This window comes from Scophthalmus maximus, chromosome 13, assembly GCF_022379125.1.
Source record: "Scophthalmus maximus strain ysfricsl-2021 chromosome 13, ASM2237912v1, whole genome shotgun sequence".
Lineage (NCBI taxonomy): Eukaryota > Metazoa > Chordata > Actinopteri > Pleuronectiformes > Scophthalmidae > Scophthalmus > Scophthalmus maximus.
This window is the reverse complement of record NC_061527.1, coordinates 5,487,823-5,503,627: the sequence shown is the minus strand read 5'-3', so window position 1 is coordinate 5,503,627 and position 15,805 is coordinate 5,487,823. Positions and strand designations below refer to the sequence as shown.

The 15,805-nt window shown below is 45.9% G+C and overlaps 1 protein-coding gene across 7 annotated transcripts in view; it reads right to left on the bottom strand.

The window, feature by feature from the left end:
• Positions 1-104: 104 nt before the first annotated feature.
• ddah1 (dimethylarginine dimethylaminohydrolase 1) overlaps positions 105-15,805 on the bottom strand; it is a 117,777-nt gene continuing 102,076 nt past the window's right edge. For all 7 annotated transcript variants that reach the window (XM_035648790.2, XM_035648792.2, XM_035648791.2 and 4 more), the window contains 3 exons: positions 12,684-12,803; positions 6,872-7,015; positions 105-3,278 (listed from right to left, as the gene is read on the bottom strand). In XM_035648790.2, coding sequence (XP_035504683.2) covers positions 3,162-3,278; positions 6,872-7,015; positions 12,684-12,803 — 381 coding nt within the window. In that variant the 3' untranslated portion in view covers positions 105-3,161. The remainder of the gene's footprint in view (positions 3,279-6,871; positions 7,016-12,683; positions 12,804-15,805) is intronic.

The window sequence follows — 15,805 nt, the reverse complement described above, 5'->3', positions numbered from 1 at the left end:
TAAACACATTGCCATGAGCTATGAATCAAATCCTCAATCATGAATACTGATAAAAATGACCATTTTTAACCGGAATTTAAGAAAAAATAAGAACAACACAGTCGAATGGTGGATGTTCATTTATTACAGGAAGTCAAGGACAGGTTCAGCTTAACATGACACAAATGATCATTACTCAGAAAAAAAGCAAGAGACCCGAGTGTGAACACGTGCACTCACAGCATCACGACTACTGGGATCGGGAGTGAGGGGTTCGGTGAGAGTCGGGAGCAGTTACTCACACGCAGCCTCGTCGGGCCAAGGGCAAAATTCCTTTTATATATATATATATATATATATATATATATATATATAAAATGTGTTATTTAGATTTTTAAATCAGCAGTAGGAAAAAGGTTGCGGTGTCCCAGAGCTGTGCGACCGAGAGGCGGTTTGGTGCAGCGCGAGAGGTGATGGCGATTTTAGATCTTGAAAGACTCTGCCGAAAAACCCAAACGGCGAAGCCATGTGGCAATCAGACAGCGTGTGACTGGCCCTCCAGAGACAGAGGACGTTTGAGAGAGCCAGTGTTTACTGGCGTCGGAGCCTCTCCTCCCGACAGGAATTCTTTCCATGTTTCATCACTGCCCACTTGCCCCGTACGCCAGTGTCTACGGAAAGGGGAGGCTGAATCACCTCCTGATGTCATTTCCTCGACGTTCACATCCAATCACAATGAGAAACCACACGGTTTCAGAATGTGACGGGGGCCCTCGGCCTAAAAGTATATGGTGTATTCACAGCAACATGTCGGCCACGCCGTCACGTCTGCAGGGCCCCTGCGAAAAAACCCCACGAATTTCGGCAACAACAGAGCTCGCTAAGGCCGCGAAAACACAGAGCTCGCCCACTTCCTTCAGAACTCTGGCTGGCGGCGGCGGCGGCGGCCAATCGTGTGCACACATGGAAACACAGCGAACTGGCACGGTGAGTTTGTTCTCGCATGCTCGGCGCCAATTCTCTCACTGCAGTCGCATTCGGTGACACTGGATTTAGTGGGAGTTTCGCGGCCTGACGTGGAGTGAAAACTGCCAGACGGGGGGGGGGGAAATTATATAAAAAACAAAAGGAAACCAGTGTCTTCGACAACCCAGGCATCACCATGCGATGTGATGCGATACAGTGCCCTCAGAATCATTCAGCAGATTTTCCATGCAGGCGTTTACACATCTAAAGGAGGAGAGGTGTTATATCGGCATGAGGAAAATGGGGAAAACACACATTTCCTTTCGCAGGCGGCAGCTCTTCATCTGTCCTTTTGCGGGGTTTTTGGCACAGGCGATTAAGTTTGTGCCCCCCGCGAAATAAGACACGCTTACCCGGGAGGGATGCTGGAAATTGCTGCAAACTAAACGGCCACAGATGGTCTCCCGTGGAATATATTAGCAGCTGTACGAGCGTCGGCTGCTCCAGCTGGTGGCGGCTGTTGCTGAGCATCAGTCAATGGCCTCCGGTAGTCTACGAAAGGAAATCGGCAGGCACAGGAGAGCAAGAGCAGCTCAGGTCGCAGCGGCAGTACTTTCAAATTCAATCAGAAAATCACCGCCAGTCACAAACAAATGAAAATAAAATCACGTCGCTGATCATATCAATCAAGTGGGAGTTTTCAAGAACGGCATTTTCGGAATCCATCCTGATAGGCGGCTTTTCACATTCTTTTGTAAGATGCATTATGTTGCCGTTAAATGAACTACAGCCGTGACATTATGCTTAAAAAAAAAATGTTTTAAACCGCAAATAGCAACAGTGACATTGAGGTTTTTCGGATTTGTTTCCTCCACCCTCTTCTCCAAAATGCAGTTGTTGGAAAAAAATAAAGGGATTACAAACCAAGTCCCGTGGCTATTATATAACCAAATAAATTCACAGTTAAAATGGCGCATGTGAACAGTTTAAACAATCTGTATACATTCACGAGGAGCCCGAGAGCGGCCATAGACGGGGGAAAAAATCACATACCGAGGCCACGTTTTCTGACATTGAGCGTTTAAAAATGCTACCGTGTGCACACGATATACAATCTGTTCCCAAGTTATGATTAATCTATGTGCACGAGTTAAGTGTATTTAGTCAGAAAGCGGCGCAACGAAACGAGCCCGTCTCCCCAGAACACTGTACTCAAGGCAGCTTCTTTCTAACTTTCCAAAGTGTTGCGTTGTGAAAGTCTTAGAGAACAAGAACATATCGTAAATTCTTTTTCCTCTCAATCCCACAATTCAAATTGGATTCTCACTGATATCCGGTATTTGGCAAAATGGATATTGCAAAGATAGTTTATGTCAGAGCTGTATGGAACTTGATAAAATGTTCATGTGTTGTTGATGACCTAAACCAAGGTCGGAGGACACATACACCACCTTATATCGTAAATCGGCAGGTACAGTACCAAATCAGAAGTCACCAAGTTTTCATGTATCTGGTACAAACTTTGTGTTAAAAATCCTCATCGCTAACTCCTATTGTCTATTGCAATTTGATGAATTCAAATGTCTGTGGGGTACAATCAACATTTCAATTCCTCTCTAACTTCCATTGTTCTAAATGTAGTAAAACGTAGTCTCGATATATATAATACACTTTTTTCCCCTCTCTCATGACCCCTCCGGGTCGCGGTACACTTATCATTGTAGATGTCTGTGAGCTGTGTATCTAAGTCTGGTTAAACTGTACAACTGGGCAAACACATCCATACAGTTTTCTTGGTCCCGGGCGATGACTGGGATAGGGGCGGGGGGCTACTCGTAGCTAATTAGCATCATATTTTAATATTTCATAGACTAATTCACTCTCAGAAAAGCATGACTCAACAGGGGCCTATTCTTTTGCGACTTTTTGTAGGAAATGTTAGAAAGTCAAGATTAGAAATAACACTAATTTTATGCCTACACCTTAATTCCTATAGAGACAAAGATGATCTATAACTAACTTTTTAATGTATTTTGAAGTAAAGTATTTATTGTTATTGTGCCTCAGCATGAACACACTTGCTTATCCTTTACTCTTAGTGCCAACATCGTTTGGTCAAACCTCGGGATCCTTGGTGATGGGACACCAAGGATCTGCTTGGTTACCATCCAGATCCTTGGTAACCAAGCAGCCCCCCCCCCGCCCGGTGAGCACGCTCAGTTGTTGCCCTTCTTGTTGATGAGCACAGAGCAGCATGTGAGGGCTCCATCCAATTTGACCTTCTCCATGTTGGACACAGGGATCAGTGTGTAGTCCTTCAGCTTCTCAAACACCTGCGGGACACACAGACGTGGCTGTCAGTGGAAAATAACAGAAAATAAACCTGACATCCTGCCTTTTCAGAAATCTGTGAAGCTTCTCAGTGATCCAGGTGATGAACGAAGGCCAGCTTCCTTCGTGTTGAACTGCCTTTTTTAGGTTGTTGAATTTAGAATTTATTGTTGGTTATTATAGAATGATGTCAGCTCTGAAACTCAACATGTTATCACTTGTTATCAATAATTTCTCATTTAAGAGTCCTTCTCAATCACAACATTGATATTTTCAACAGCTGTTCCACTTCTGCCTCCGGACTCAGCGCCTGGTTGCCAGATCTATAAGCCAGGGTTACGGTGCGCTTTAGAGAAGGGCTGAAGGTAAAACGAAAGGCAGAGCTTGTGCAAAATTATCTATTGTGAAACTGCAATGTCTGGTGTGATAAAAGCCCTGCAGAGACACACAGAATTCAGCACGGTCCCCTGCTCCTGCAGCAACGAAAAAAAAGGGAAAAGACACATAAAAGGTGGGAGTGAGGACTATGACAACATTCTCAAAAGACCCTTGTAAAGTAATGTGTCACCCTGTGGACGTTTTCCAGAAGGAAAAACCAGCGTTTTCCTACCGGTCTTCCAAACCAGGATATTTTTCTCTTTAAACTCTCATTTTTCGACCCTGCTGTGATACTGAGCGAGGCCTTGCGGCGCAGCCAAAAGGGATCGACGAAACAAATTCTTATCTCATGATGCAATATGGCTGACGGAGCCTCTGGTGATCCAGATGACATGTTAAAAGCCACCACAACCACGTGCTTTGTAACTCTCCGTTCTTTTTCTACCCGGGGACGTATTGTGTAACGGGGGGGGGGGGGGGGGCTCTGCTTAAATAAGCTGAACCATCATCCTCTCACGTAACACCATTATACCACTTAATGCACATTTCCATTGTATAATTGCTTTTTTTCTCTCGAAATTATCCGCGTGTACAAGTGCTCTTCTCATAATGGATTTCTGGTTCTAATCTACTGTAGAAGTCAAAAACAAAGACGAAGAGCCTCTGAGAGCGGATGGCACGGCTCTGACTTACTTATGGCATGGCAGTGCTGTGAACTAAATGCCCGTGTCAACATATTGACCTGCTCACGATGACAATGCTCGCGTGCTGCTGATGTTGAGTTCGTATCATGAGCTGCTTTCAGACACGCACTTGAAGTCCAGACATGTTCCTGAACTTTTCCAGCCAAGCTCAGTCTGGACCGAAGCAAGCGGTGGTCAAACGGAGCGGCCGAGTTACATCATCGCCGTCCAAACCCCCCCCTTCTTTATAGACCACATGTTTCGGCGGGTCACCTCAGGAGAGGGAGTTGTGCTTTTGCATAACTCCCCCAGAACAACATCAGTAAATCGCCGATGCCGATTATGGCGTCTCCGCCTCCGAGGTGTCTCTTCTTTTCAAATCGTTTCCAGCAGAGTTCTCATTACTGTGGTGGAGATTTATACGTTGGGCCGGGGGGAGGTGGCACGGTCCCACACAGTAAAGGCTGCTAGATTTCACTGGGGCCTTTTGTCTGCTCACTTCTCTTTATCTCCAGACCAATCTCTCCCTAGAGCCGTGTGCCGCTGCTAACCATTACAGATGCCCCGTCTCCGCCTCCTCCGCCCCCCCCGGCCAATCCTCTCTGGCGAGTCACGACCCCCTGCCTTTGTTTAATGCAGACCTCTCATGTAACTTCACGAGCCACCTAAAAATAGACCGGAGATTGGGGGCAGACGGTGTTTAGAGTCAGAAAGAGCTGCACAAGTTTTGTGCAAATTCGTCTCGGTGATTGTGCTGAGAAATATCTACATCTCATCGGAGGGGGAAGCAACAAGTTCCCTTGGGAAACATGTACCAGCGAGTCGCGGTCCAGGCACCGCAGTCAACTCTTATAAACCCATTCCTGCTATTTCAGTGCTTATGCTATGTCTTGTGCTATTAATATTTTCCCACTTTCTAAAAGCTACAATTTCTTAAAACATAGGTTTGGGCCCACAACTGGGTCCAGGGCCAATTCCCCGTGGGTTTGAACATTATGACAGAAACTAGGTCATAGAACAAACGCACTCTTGCTCACATGTTGCTCCAAATGGGCCGTGAAAAGGTGCCATCAGTCAGGAAGCACGAGACACACAAATATATTTATCATGCTCAAGTTGAATTCCTTCACTTTAATCCGCCTGGAAAAAAAAACAGAGCCTTCGCCATGGATGCAAGTCCAAAGACGCATAATTTTGTGAATTCTTGCTTCTAAAAATAGCTGGCGGAGGTTGGGGTTTTAACCACAGAGTACATTTTGAGGTCTGGGTACTGTCTCTGCAGATTGCAGGGATCTGGGCTCGATCCTGTGGGAATCCTTACGACTTGTTGTGATGTGAAGTGACTCCGAAGCGTCAGAATCTAACATGGCCACTGATCAGCCTCTCCAAAAAAACCCTAAGTGGGACAATAACATATCATTCATGTCAAGCTGCTGAAGAGTGAAAGGCACGTCTTGTACTGTCTGTGCTTGGAAGTAAGTCAGTGCGTGACACAAAGAAATATAAGAGAGATTACGGTGGTGTGTTGCCGCGGTGATTGTGTTTGCTGTGGGTTGACGTCGGAGGTGAGTTCCGCCAGGTACCCTGAGCCAGCACACTGTGCGATCAACAAAGACCAACTGCCAGGGAAAACTCTTCAACCTTTCTCTGCAATCGGTTTGATTCTTGCGGATTACTTTTGGGATTTCCTTTGGGAGCTCCTGAAGTCGTGCCAACTCGGCAACGATTGGTGGCAAAAAGGGCATTTTTTCGATTGAGGTTATTCTGAATTTATCCGAGTTGTCAATCAGCGAAGCATTTTTTTGAATGAAAAAAGTTGACAGTAGACCTTAAAACCACTAGGCCATGGGGACATTAAAATAAGTAGTTTTAAGTATAGATGAAGAACTAAGATGTGACAAGTCTAATTGTGTATATGTGGAAATTTAAGAATGTTAACCTGCAAAAATAACTTTTAACTGAGTTAAAAGACACTAAACTGCACAGTGAAGTGATAATTCCCCGCTACGAGCGACCCCTTTCGTAAACAAGTAGACGTTTGACCCATTGCTGATATACAGATGTTGATCATAGCAGCCTTAAGAACTATTTAATTAATCAACTTTGATGATGAAATCAAGTCCTGAGAAGAAGAAGAAGAAGAAGAAGAAAAAAAGCACATCGGCACGTTGGTTTCGTGTCTGGGACCTATTCTGCAGTCTGAGCCGCATCCACAAAAGGTCACCCAACATCAAACTGCAGTTTCCTTTGTCGAAAGCAAAACACAGCCCTGGCTGCGGTTAACCTGCAGCGGTCTGTGTAAAACAACCACGTAGCTTATGTAGAGTTTCCCAATGGAGCCAGTTGTTTTTCTCTGAGGTCTGGGCAGGATGAAAAGCAACAGAGAGCAGTGCTCTTTAAATCCGCGCCACTAAGCCAATCCGGCGTGATCCGACTGCGCCTCCTCCTCCCGAAGGTGCGACCTCCGGATTGCAAGTGAGCACGCGGCTGCGGAGTGGCGGCTGGACGTGGACGCGGAGCGAGCTGCGAGTTACCTTGGTGCTCTCCGGAAACTCCTCCGCCGTGCAGTGCAGGAGCACGTGTCCCTTATTGGGCAGGTTCATGTAGATGCAGTTGGCAGCAAGGTCGTCGGGCACGGTCAGCTTGTCGTAGCGGTGGTCGCTCATCTGCTGCATGATCTACACACAGAGACAGAAAGTAGACAATGAGGTAAAGGTCCACGGGGGGTTTCAGGGAGACAGAGCAAGAAAAAACTGTTATTCATACGATCAGACACATTGAGTCAGAAGCAAAGCCACAATACCAAAGGCAGCACCACATCTTCCTGCCGGCCAAACCACTCAGAGGGGCCTGGGGGGGGGGGGCTTAATGGAGAACACAGGAGCAGACAGACATTCTTTCTCCGCAGATGTCATGATATTTATGTAATCTGAAAAGAGTCTGAAGGTGGGACAGGCGGCGGGGGGACGGGGGGGACGGGGCGGACGGCTAGGGGGGTCAGGATGTTATGACCAGAGGAGAGGCAGGTGCCTCTTAATGTTTATGAGCTGAACATCTGCGGACGGATACCTCAGAGACGAGAAGGGGTCCAAAGCGTCAACATTCAGAAAAGGTATTTCGAGGAGTGAGACTTTCGCCAGATATGAACCTCGTCAGTCGTCTTTCTTATTGTTACTTGGACGAAGCGAAGCCCGCCGTCGGCTCGACGCGCACGTGGGCCCCGGAGAAGCAGCGAGCGAACGTGACGATGCACATCTACAGTTCACGCGCGGGAGGGAAAATGTGTGGTCTGTGGCTGAAGATGTTTTCATTTTCGCTGCCCACTGACTAAGCCTGCTGGAACGGGCGAGACGAGGGGCGTTCGGGCGCTGAGATGGAAAAAAGGCCTTTTTTCGCTGTGTGAGTTGTATAAAAAATATGGGATTATGAGGCATTGTATTACTCTCATAACTTCAATATACTATATAAAAAAAAACAGTAGTTTATCCCCAACTGATTCAACCCGGCAGCAAATTGTACTGTTCCGAGTACTTTGTGGCTTTTCCTGGGGAAAAATAGCTCTTCAGCGCATAGGAAGTGACACGGTTTATGCTTCTGGCAGCAGCGGCAATGCTCGGTCGGAATACATATTAGAACAATTGTGCGGTTGGTGTGTGCAGTAAATCCCGTCATTAAATCACAAAAGGAAAAGGAAAAAAAAAAAGACCTCATGACACAGGACTGGAATCATTGTTAGAGGGAGAAGTGATGTCTGGGAAGAAACACAGTGACGGACTCAGTGCAACAACGACAATGTGTTGCAGGGAGGAGTACGAGCAGTGTGTGTGTGTGTGTGTGTGTGTGTGTGTGCGTGTGTGCATGTGTGTGTGTGTGTGCGTGTGTGTGTGCATGTGTGTGTGCGCGTGTGTGTGTGTGCGTGCGTGTGTGTGTGTGTGTGTGTGTGCGTGTGTGTGTGTGTGTGTGCGTGTGTGTGTGTTACGTGATTGCAGCAGCCAACCCTAAATAAAAACACTGCCCATGTGCGTGACCGCCAAACACTGCCCCTCTCTCTCTCTCTCTCTCTCTCTCTCAGGGGGATTAAGACTGGTGGAGTAAACGCTGACTCCACCAAAGATCACAGTTGTTCCCGCTTTGCTCCCCGTCCCATAAAAACCTCTTCAGAGATTTTTTTTCATCGTGTAAAGTTGCGATCGCCGAGACGCGATGAAATCCTCAGGGAAATTCACCTGACTCCCGGTTCTCTGTCCGTTGAAGGCCGAAATAATAATAATAAGTGCGTCTTCAAAAGTGAAAGATGTTTGAGTCTATTCTCATCTCACGTCTTGAGACATGAAATAAAAACTTGAGGTCAAGTTATCTCAGTCACTGCATGTTTTTATTTAAAGATATTATTTAATTTTCCTAGTTTCTTAAGAGCCAGTGAATGGACGGTTGGGCTCCGGCCTCTGCGCGGTCGCCCTGGCCCCGGGACCAAAGCGTAAAGCTACGGCCAATTAGCAGCAACTCACCCCTGGACGGTGGCCGAGGTCCAGGTAATACACCGAGTGGTAACTGGGCAGCGGAATGCGCTCGGGCCGGAGACGCGCGAACAAAATATCAACTGGACGGCAATAAAATCCAGCCGGCCTCGACCGTTAAACAAAAAAACCACCGACAGTTTACTGGACCTGTCGTCATCCGCACATAACCTGGATCCTGGCTCTCGCTTTGTGATATTTATAATGCTCGTTGTAGAAAAATACTTCCTTGGGAGCCTTTAAATGTTTTTTTTTAAACTTCTGAACAACAACAGCAGCATTTAAAACGTATCCCTCCTGAGGCCGCTTCCATATCTGGCGGGGGAAATGAGACTGAAATTGCTTCCTGTTGATATACAGTCAATGTTTGTTATAGTTCCTTGACACACATTTACTCTGGAAACATTATATGTCCAAACGGACTGTTGATTGTTGCACCCCGAGGTATCCAGTGGAAACTGACGCGGCGGGAAGGAAGGGGAGGGGAGGACGCGGAGCACATATCTGATGATACCGAGGACAGAATTCACAGTGTTTCTCATGTGTTTTTGTTATTATTTTTTAGGCGTAAACACGGCTACGATCAGAGGCCCTGGAATGTAACACATGATTTATCATCAGCGGCTGTCGGACTCTAGCAGCTGACGCCAGGGCTCAATGACAACATCACATGGAGCTAAAAGGCCAGGTATGTCTGCCTTCTGACACGGTGTAAAACAGTCATGGTCTCAGAGGATAAACCTACCGACTTCATTGATGGTGATCCCCTGACTTCTCCTCCAGTGCCACCAGTAGAGTGGCGTCTTTCCATTCTTGGTTTCTAGTTCAATATCTCGATCACTCCTGGGTGGACTGCCATGAAACGCACCTGGCCATCACACAGTCAGAATCCACATTTGTCCAATATTTGGCTTGATCCCATTGGTTTATAAACATGTCCTTTTTTTTTGTCCCACCCTGATTGATGGCTGCTTCCCAGAATGACAATCTCATCCGATTTGGCTGTTTTTGGTGCGAATTAGCAAATGTAAGAAACGCTAACAGTCCAAAAATTATAGAAAAAATACATTGTGTGCAGTGGTGAAACAGATCCTTGGGAAAACTGTTTAATTTCTATTTGTGCGTTTTGACAACTGACGTCACGCGTATTATATCATTTCCAGCTTAAAATGGTTAACTATGTTGATAAATGTTTGAACAGCAAACACATCAGTTAAAGATATGAGAGTTCTTGTAATATGGATCTTGTTAGATTATTGTCTCATGGAGAAACAAACGGCTAAAAACTCCTAAATGTGTAACCTAAAAGTGTGGCATCAGCTGCCGCCTTCATAAAAAGCCGTACATGGCAATCAACTTATGTTTTAGTAACGGATAAGTTTGTTCGATGGTCATACATGTAGAATATGCTCGAATTTTTTTGGCATCTCGGCCGCTCACCAAAATAACCGTACGACCTTCAGGGCGTTGTCCCTCCTCATTATCCAACCAAAACCGAAGCGTGTGAACATCCTTGAAGGTGAGGATCAATTTCAGTCCAGCGAGAGAGTAATGACCTCATGAATCAAACCGGCCCGAGTGAAAAAGGCGAGACAGGCACGTCAGAGCGCGCCGGTCAGTGCGCCTGTAATGCCGCCAGGGAATAGTGTGTGAGCGAACAAGGGAGTGGGCACCGCAGTCCCCTGACGGAGGCCCTTATTTCAGGATGATGACTTTATGAGAGATGCTTGGCAGTGACAGCGGCAGATGGATGACGGTTACCGTTAGGGTCAGCGTGTATTCCCGTCCCAGGAAGTGCTAAACATAGACAGTGGGCTACACCTGGTCTACTAATAAAAAATATCATCTGAGGAACTGAACGTGTACTGTTAGGGAAACACATATAGACACAAGCAAACTCGAAAAACTGAGTAAAAGACCCACAGACCCACACTAAAGACGGTTCCTCCTCTCTTCTGTGTGGATGCTACAGCAGCAACATTTACTTCCCTAAAGATAAACTTAATGAGTCTGGCTCCGACTTTAATTTGCACAACGCGTCTTTGTCCAAGGGTACACAGACATTGCATTACATTACGTTACGAGCATTACATCCACATCCCAAAAAAACTGGCACTTTGGATGCATTAAAACAGCATTCATAAGTTTTCACGCCTCCCAAAAAAAAAAGGGGGGGTGGGGGGGGGGGGGGGGGAGACAGAACATTACCTAATTACAAATCCGAGGTTGTTAAAAAGTCCTTTAAAACGGGAGCTAATTGCTGTAAGAGAAGGTGACGTCAGATAGAAATTAGGAAACGGGCAGTCTGTCATTAAGTCCCGCTGACGGGCCACTCCTCGCATGAGCAGCTAATCACTGGTTGGGGATATCAAACGGGCAGGAATGTTAATGAGTCGACGGAGGACTATAAAATGAATTGGAGCGTGTTCATCCAAACGTCTCTTGGGTTATTGTGTGCACCTCAGCGATGCAAACATAGTCACACAAACCAACAAGTCGGAGCCCGTGCGCCTCTCGACTACTTTCCCTCATTAGCACACGCGCGCTGTCCCCTGAGACACACCAGGTGACTTTTCTTCTGCTTTCCTTTACAGCAACACTGGGCCAGTAGGGGGAGATATCACACTAGGAGGCAAGCGAGACGCCTCGCCAGGGAGCATCTATCAGGGCCAAAGGGTGTATGTGCTCCTTCATACTTATGTAATTAGACGTTCTGCATGTGTGTCATTAAAGAGAGCGCTCGTACAGTCCTCACGCGTCGATGTTTGGGGATTCCAGGGATGATTCCATCGGAGGGATGGGCTCCGTCTCCGTCGGGGGTGTGAACAGTCTCCTTCTTCACGCCGTCCTCAAAGCGTCCGCTGGGGTTTCCGTCGTTGCAAACGAGGCTCGATGAATTCAGAAGCCCCCGCGCGGTAATGGGCTCAAGCTGTTCAGTGGAAGGACGGTGCCGTTTGTAATCGGAGCGGCGAGTGCGATCGCCAGGGCCGATCCCCGCAGATTAGCTGAGAATATGAATTAATGAGGACGGATTAAGGTGACAGGTGGTTTCAATGTGCTTACAGTGGGAAGCGGCCATCGAGCTGTAAGCAACGGGAGTCTGTTCTGAATCAACATGTGTAATGTCCTGTCTTGCGGTGTTATTCTTGCTGAATACTTTGAAGAACGAAGTGTTCATACCAACTGGATTGGGCCAAGAGTCGACCAGAGGGAAAAAAAACCCCTAAAAATCTAGAATTACCGCCTTGCGGTTGTTGGCCTCCGCCAAGTGGCCGAGTCGCAGTTTACATCCACGTCTGACAATCCGGACTCACACAACATGTATAGTGAACGCTTTGCAGGAATTTAATAAAAAGATATTAAGTGTATTTGTAGAACGTTACGTCACAGTGATGTTGACCTTTGTCCAATATTTAATATCTTCACCATATCCCGTTAGATATTTGCAGTAAAAGTTTGTCATAATAAGCGTATGAATTCTTGAGAAGAAAATCGTGTTTTGTGAGGTCACGTTGACCTTTGACCTTTGACCGCCAAAAGCCATTGGAGTTCAATTTTAGTCCGTGTGAAAGTGTTTGTGCCAAATTTTAAAGAAATCCCTCGCATGCCTCCGAGCCACGGCTGTCACCGGCGCAGAGGCATAAATATGAATCCGCTGCGTCGACATGCGTCATAGCTATCAAAACAATGCCGCTACATTGATTGAGTGGTTTCCATGGCTACAGCTAGGGAAAGCACAGCGATGGGGATGGTGTTTTTTTTACTGTACATACAACACAAACACACACACACACACACACACACACACCCACATTCACAAGCACCGTACTTTGAGAGCTTTCTGTGCTGGTTCACTAGAGCCGATGATGATGAGGCCCGGCCCCCCCATGCTGCAGAAGCTTTTCAGGTGCAGCGCCTCCAGCATGGGCACAGTGGACACAGCGTAGTCCTGCAAAAAACACAAATACAATAAGACGAAGCAAAAAACACTGAATATGATAAAACTTCATGGAGACAAGGAGAAAAAAAAAACATTTCAGTAACAGGAAAATCTCTCTTGAAGGGCTGCAACTAACGATCATTTTCAACATCGATTAATCTGTCGATTATTTTCTCGTTTTAATCGATTGGTTGCTCGGTCCATAAAATGGTGAAAAATCTCCATCGTTTTTCCCAAAACCGGAAAAGATGATGTTTTGTTTTGTCCACACACAAAATCTATTGAGTTTACTGTCATAGAGGAGCAAAGAAACCAGAAAATATTCACATTTAAGAAGCTGAAATCAGAGAATTTGGAATTTTTTTCCCATAAAAACTACTTGAACCAGATATCAAAACATCAAAATAGTTGATGATTAATTTAGTAGTTGATTACTAATTGACTAATCGATTATAACTGTTGCACCTCTACTCTCTTGGGTCAAGCTTTGAGTTCAGAAAGAGAGAAAAACCTTGTTTGTAATGTTTTGGGGATGAACAGAATTTAAGAAACAAATTTCCATGTAGCTTAAACCTCAGAAGATAATATTCATTAACTGTAGGATTTGCTGTATTATGGGGTTGTTGCATTATATGTCATTGGATCATATGGGTGTGATAACTCAGTGTTAGTCGTCCTTTGTCTGTGCAGTGACCTACACAATCCTCGTGAACCGCAACCAAGCACCACAGCTCCAGCTCAGTGGAACAATGTCATATATTGTTGTTTTACATACATAAATAAAGAGCCGCTGTCGTGCATCTGTCATTAGATGGGGTCTCGAGTGGCCTGTAAGTGGGCAAATCAGGGGCGGAAAGAAAAAAAGCAGGAGAGTCTGGAAGATGATGTCACTGAGCCGAGGGCTCACGGGGAGATTACAGAGCGACTGGTCGGAAGGAGTCTGATTGGAGAGGCTTTCCCCTGGCCGCAGGATGCTGCACACCACATGTTGTCATCAGAAGTGTTATGAAAACAGAAGGGTTAACCGTACTCAAAACAACCGCCATCGATTACATATTACAGTTTTCATGGCTACTGACCTGTGGGACCGCGGCGCCTTTGGAAATGTAAAAGTCGCCCGGAAATCACAACTAAACAATCAAAGTTAAAGATTGTAAACAATTCGCAAAAAAGATATGTTTTGTTAACGTTCAAAAAATGACTGTGCTGCATCAAGTGGTTTGATGACAGCAACTAAAGCTAACAACACAACAATTCCACATCATTCTTTCGTTCGAAACGTAACTAAACGCCCATTGGCGCATGGAATCACCATTCAAACCAAAAAGCAAGCACAAAGACACCAAAATAGAACTCTGGCGTCAAATGACCGAAGCCTTTCGAACGCCGGTAGAAGAGGTCGTGTTTATGTAGCACCACATCCCTCACAGTGAAAAGGCCGATGTTTTCAGGGTTTTTTACATCTGAAAGCTGCAATCCAACAGTCCAATCCCTGCTGATTGATGCTGCATACGGTCTATTTCAGAGCAGGGTATCGTAACATCCGCAGGACTTTATGGGATTCCATATAGCGTTTTATTCATTTTTTTCCCCCTCAACTGTTGATTTTGGACTCAGTGGCTCATTGAAATGTCAGCTGAAAGCCTCCGTGTTCTGCGAGAATTAAAGTCCCTCGCAGCCCATATTTGAAGGATTACAGCGTACCCCCGTCGAACACATTATTTCACTGCTGACTTTATTTGGATTATGATTTCTCCGGGCCTGAGAGAATTTCCCCACTTTCAACCTGATTTGATGAAGCGCCTGATTCGGTGACGCGCCTGTCGGCGACACACTCCTAAGCCTATTGAGAATCCCTCAAACCGCAGTCGGGCCCCGCTGAGGCTTACACACCTTGAAGTGATACCGTAGACCTTGAGCTTATTTTCCAAGACCTCTCCTTCCTGAATCTAGGTGAATACATTCATATAACCGCCTTCTGCTTTGCGCCTGAGAAAAACCACTTCAGCTGACGTCCATGTGTTTTCTTAATCACAAAGCGTGTTTTGAATGGGTTTGAAGTTTTTTTTGTTTGTTAAATTCCTCCAAGGTTCATAAAACCCTATGAAGCACTTACATTACATAGTACATTTTCCATCATTACGCTGTCCTGTGACATTTTCCGTTCGCTCCGCGTAAAAACCTCTCAGGTCAATAGTTGTATGGCATCAGTAGCTCCATTGAAGTCGCTATGGCTCACTGAAAATAGCTATTGTGACTGAAAAACAGAATAGCACTTGGCAGCTCACCACGCAAATACCCCCCCCCCCACACACACACACACACACCCAACCTTGAAGTTTTCCTGAACTCATTCCTTGGAACTTGTTAAGAAGATACAGAAGGACAATTGGGAATTATGCAATCTAAACTTTCTTCATTTTCTTATCCATGAGCAGGAAGTATCGGTGCAAAATAAGAAATTCGAGTTCCTCCTTATCAGGATAAATCCTCAGGGGAATTAAGGGGGAGACAGAGTTTTCTTTTCATCTGCACTAACGGGCTGATACGCAGCCGCGTCGTGACCTGGAAAGACCTCGAGGTAAAACACTCCTCTGTGCAGGAGTGAGTGTCTTGTCTGCGCAGATTAGAAGCCAACACCTCTTTGCTGTGAAAGAAAAGACGAGTGGCTTAACCTCAAGGTCACTTCCTGAACCGACTGATTCCATCAAACGGCACCAATCACTCCGACCTGTGCGAGGGACCGCAAAGAAAAAAGGAGCTTTAACATCTGCGCGCAGTTGTCGAGCGCTAAACAAACCTGGCAACAAAGAGATCCTTAATTGGATAATGAGGGGAAAAAACAACAGTGACAGAGGGAATCGCTCCGATAAAATACGGAAAACACAATAATGGACGCTCAAGTGATTTTTCCTTGTTTCATTTGCCAGGGACGCATCATTAAGCCCCGTCTTATCAAAGATAACAGAAAACACAGAGGAATCCATAATGAGGACTCTGGATCAGATACA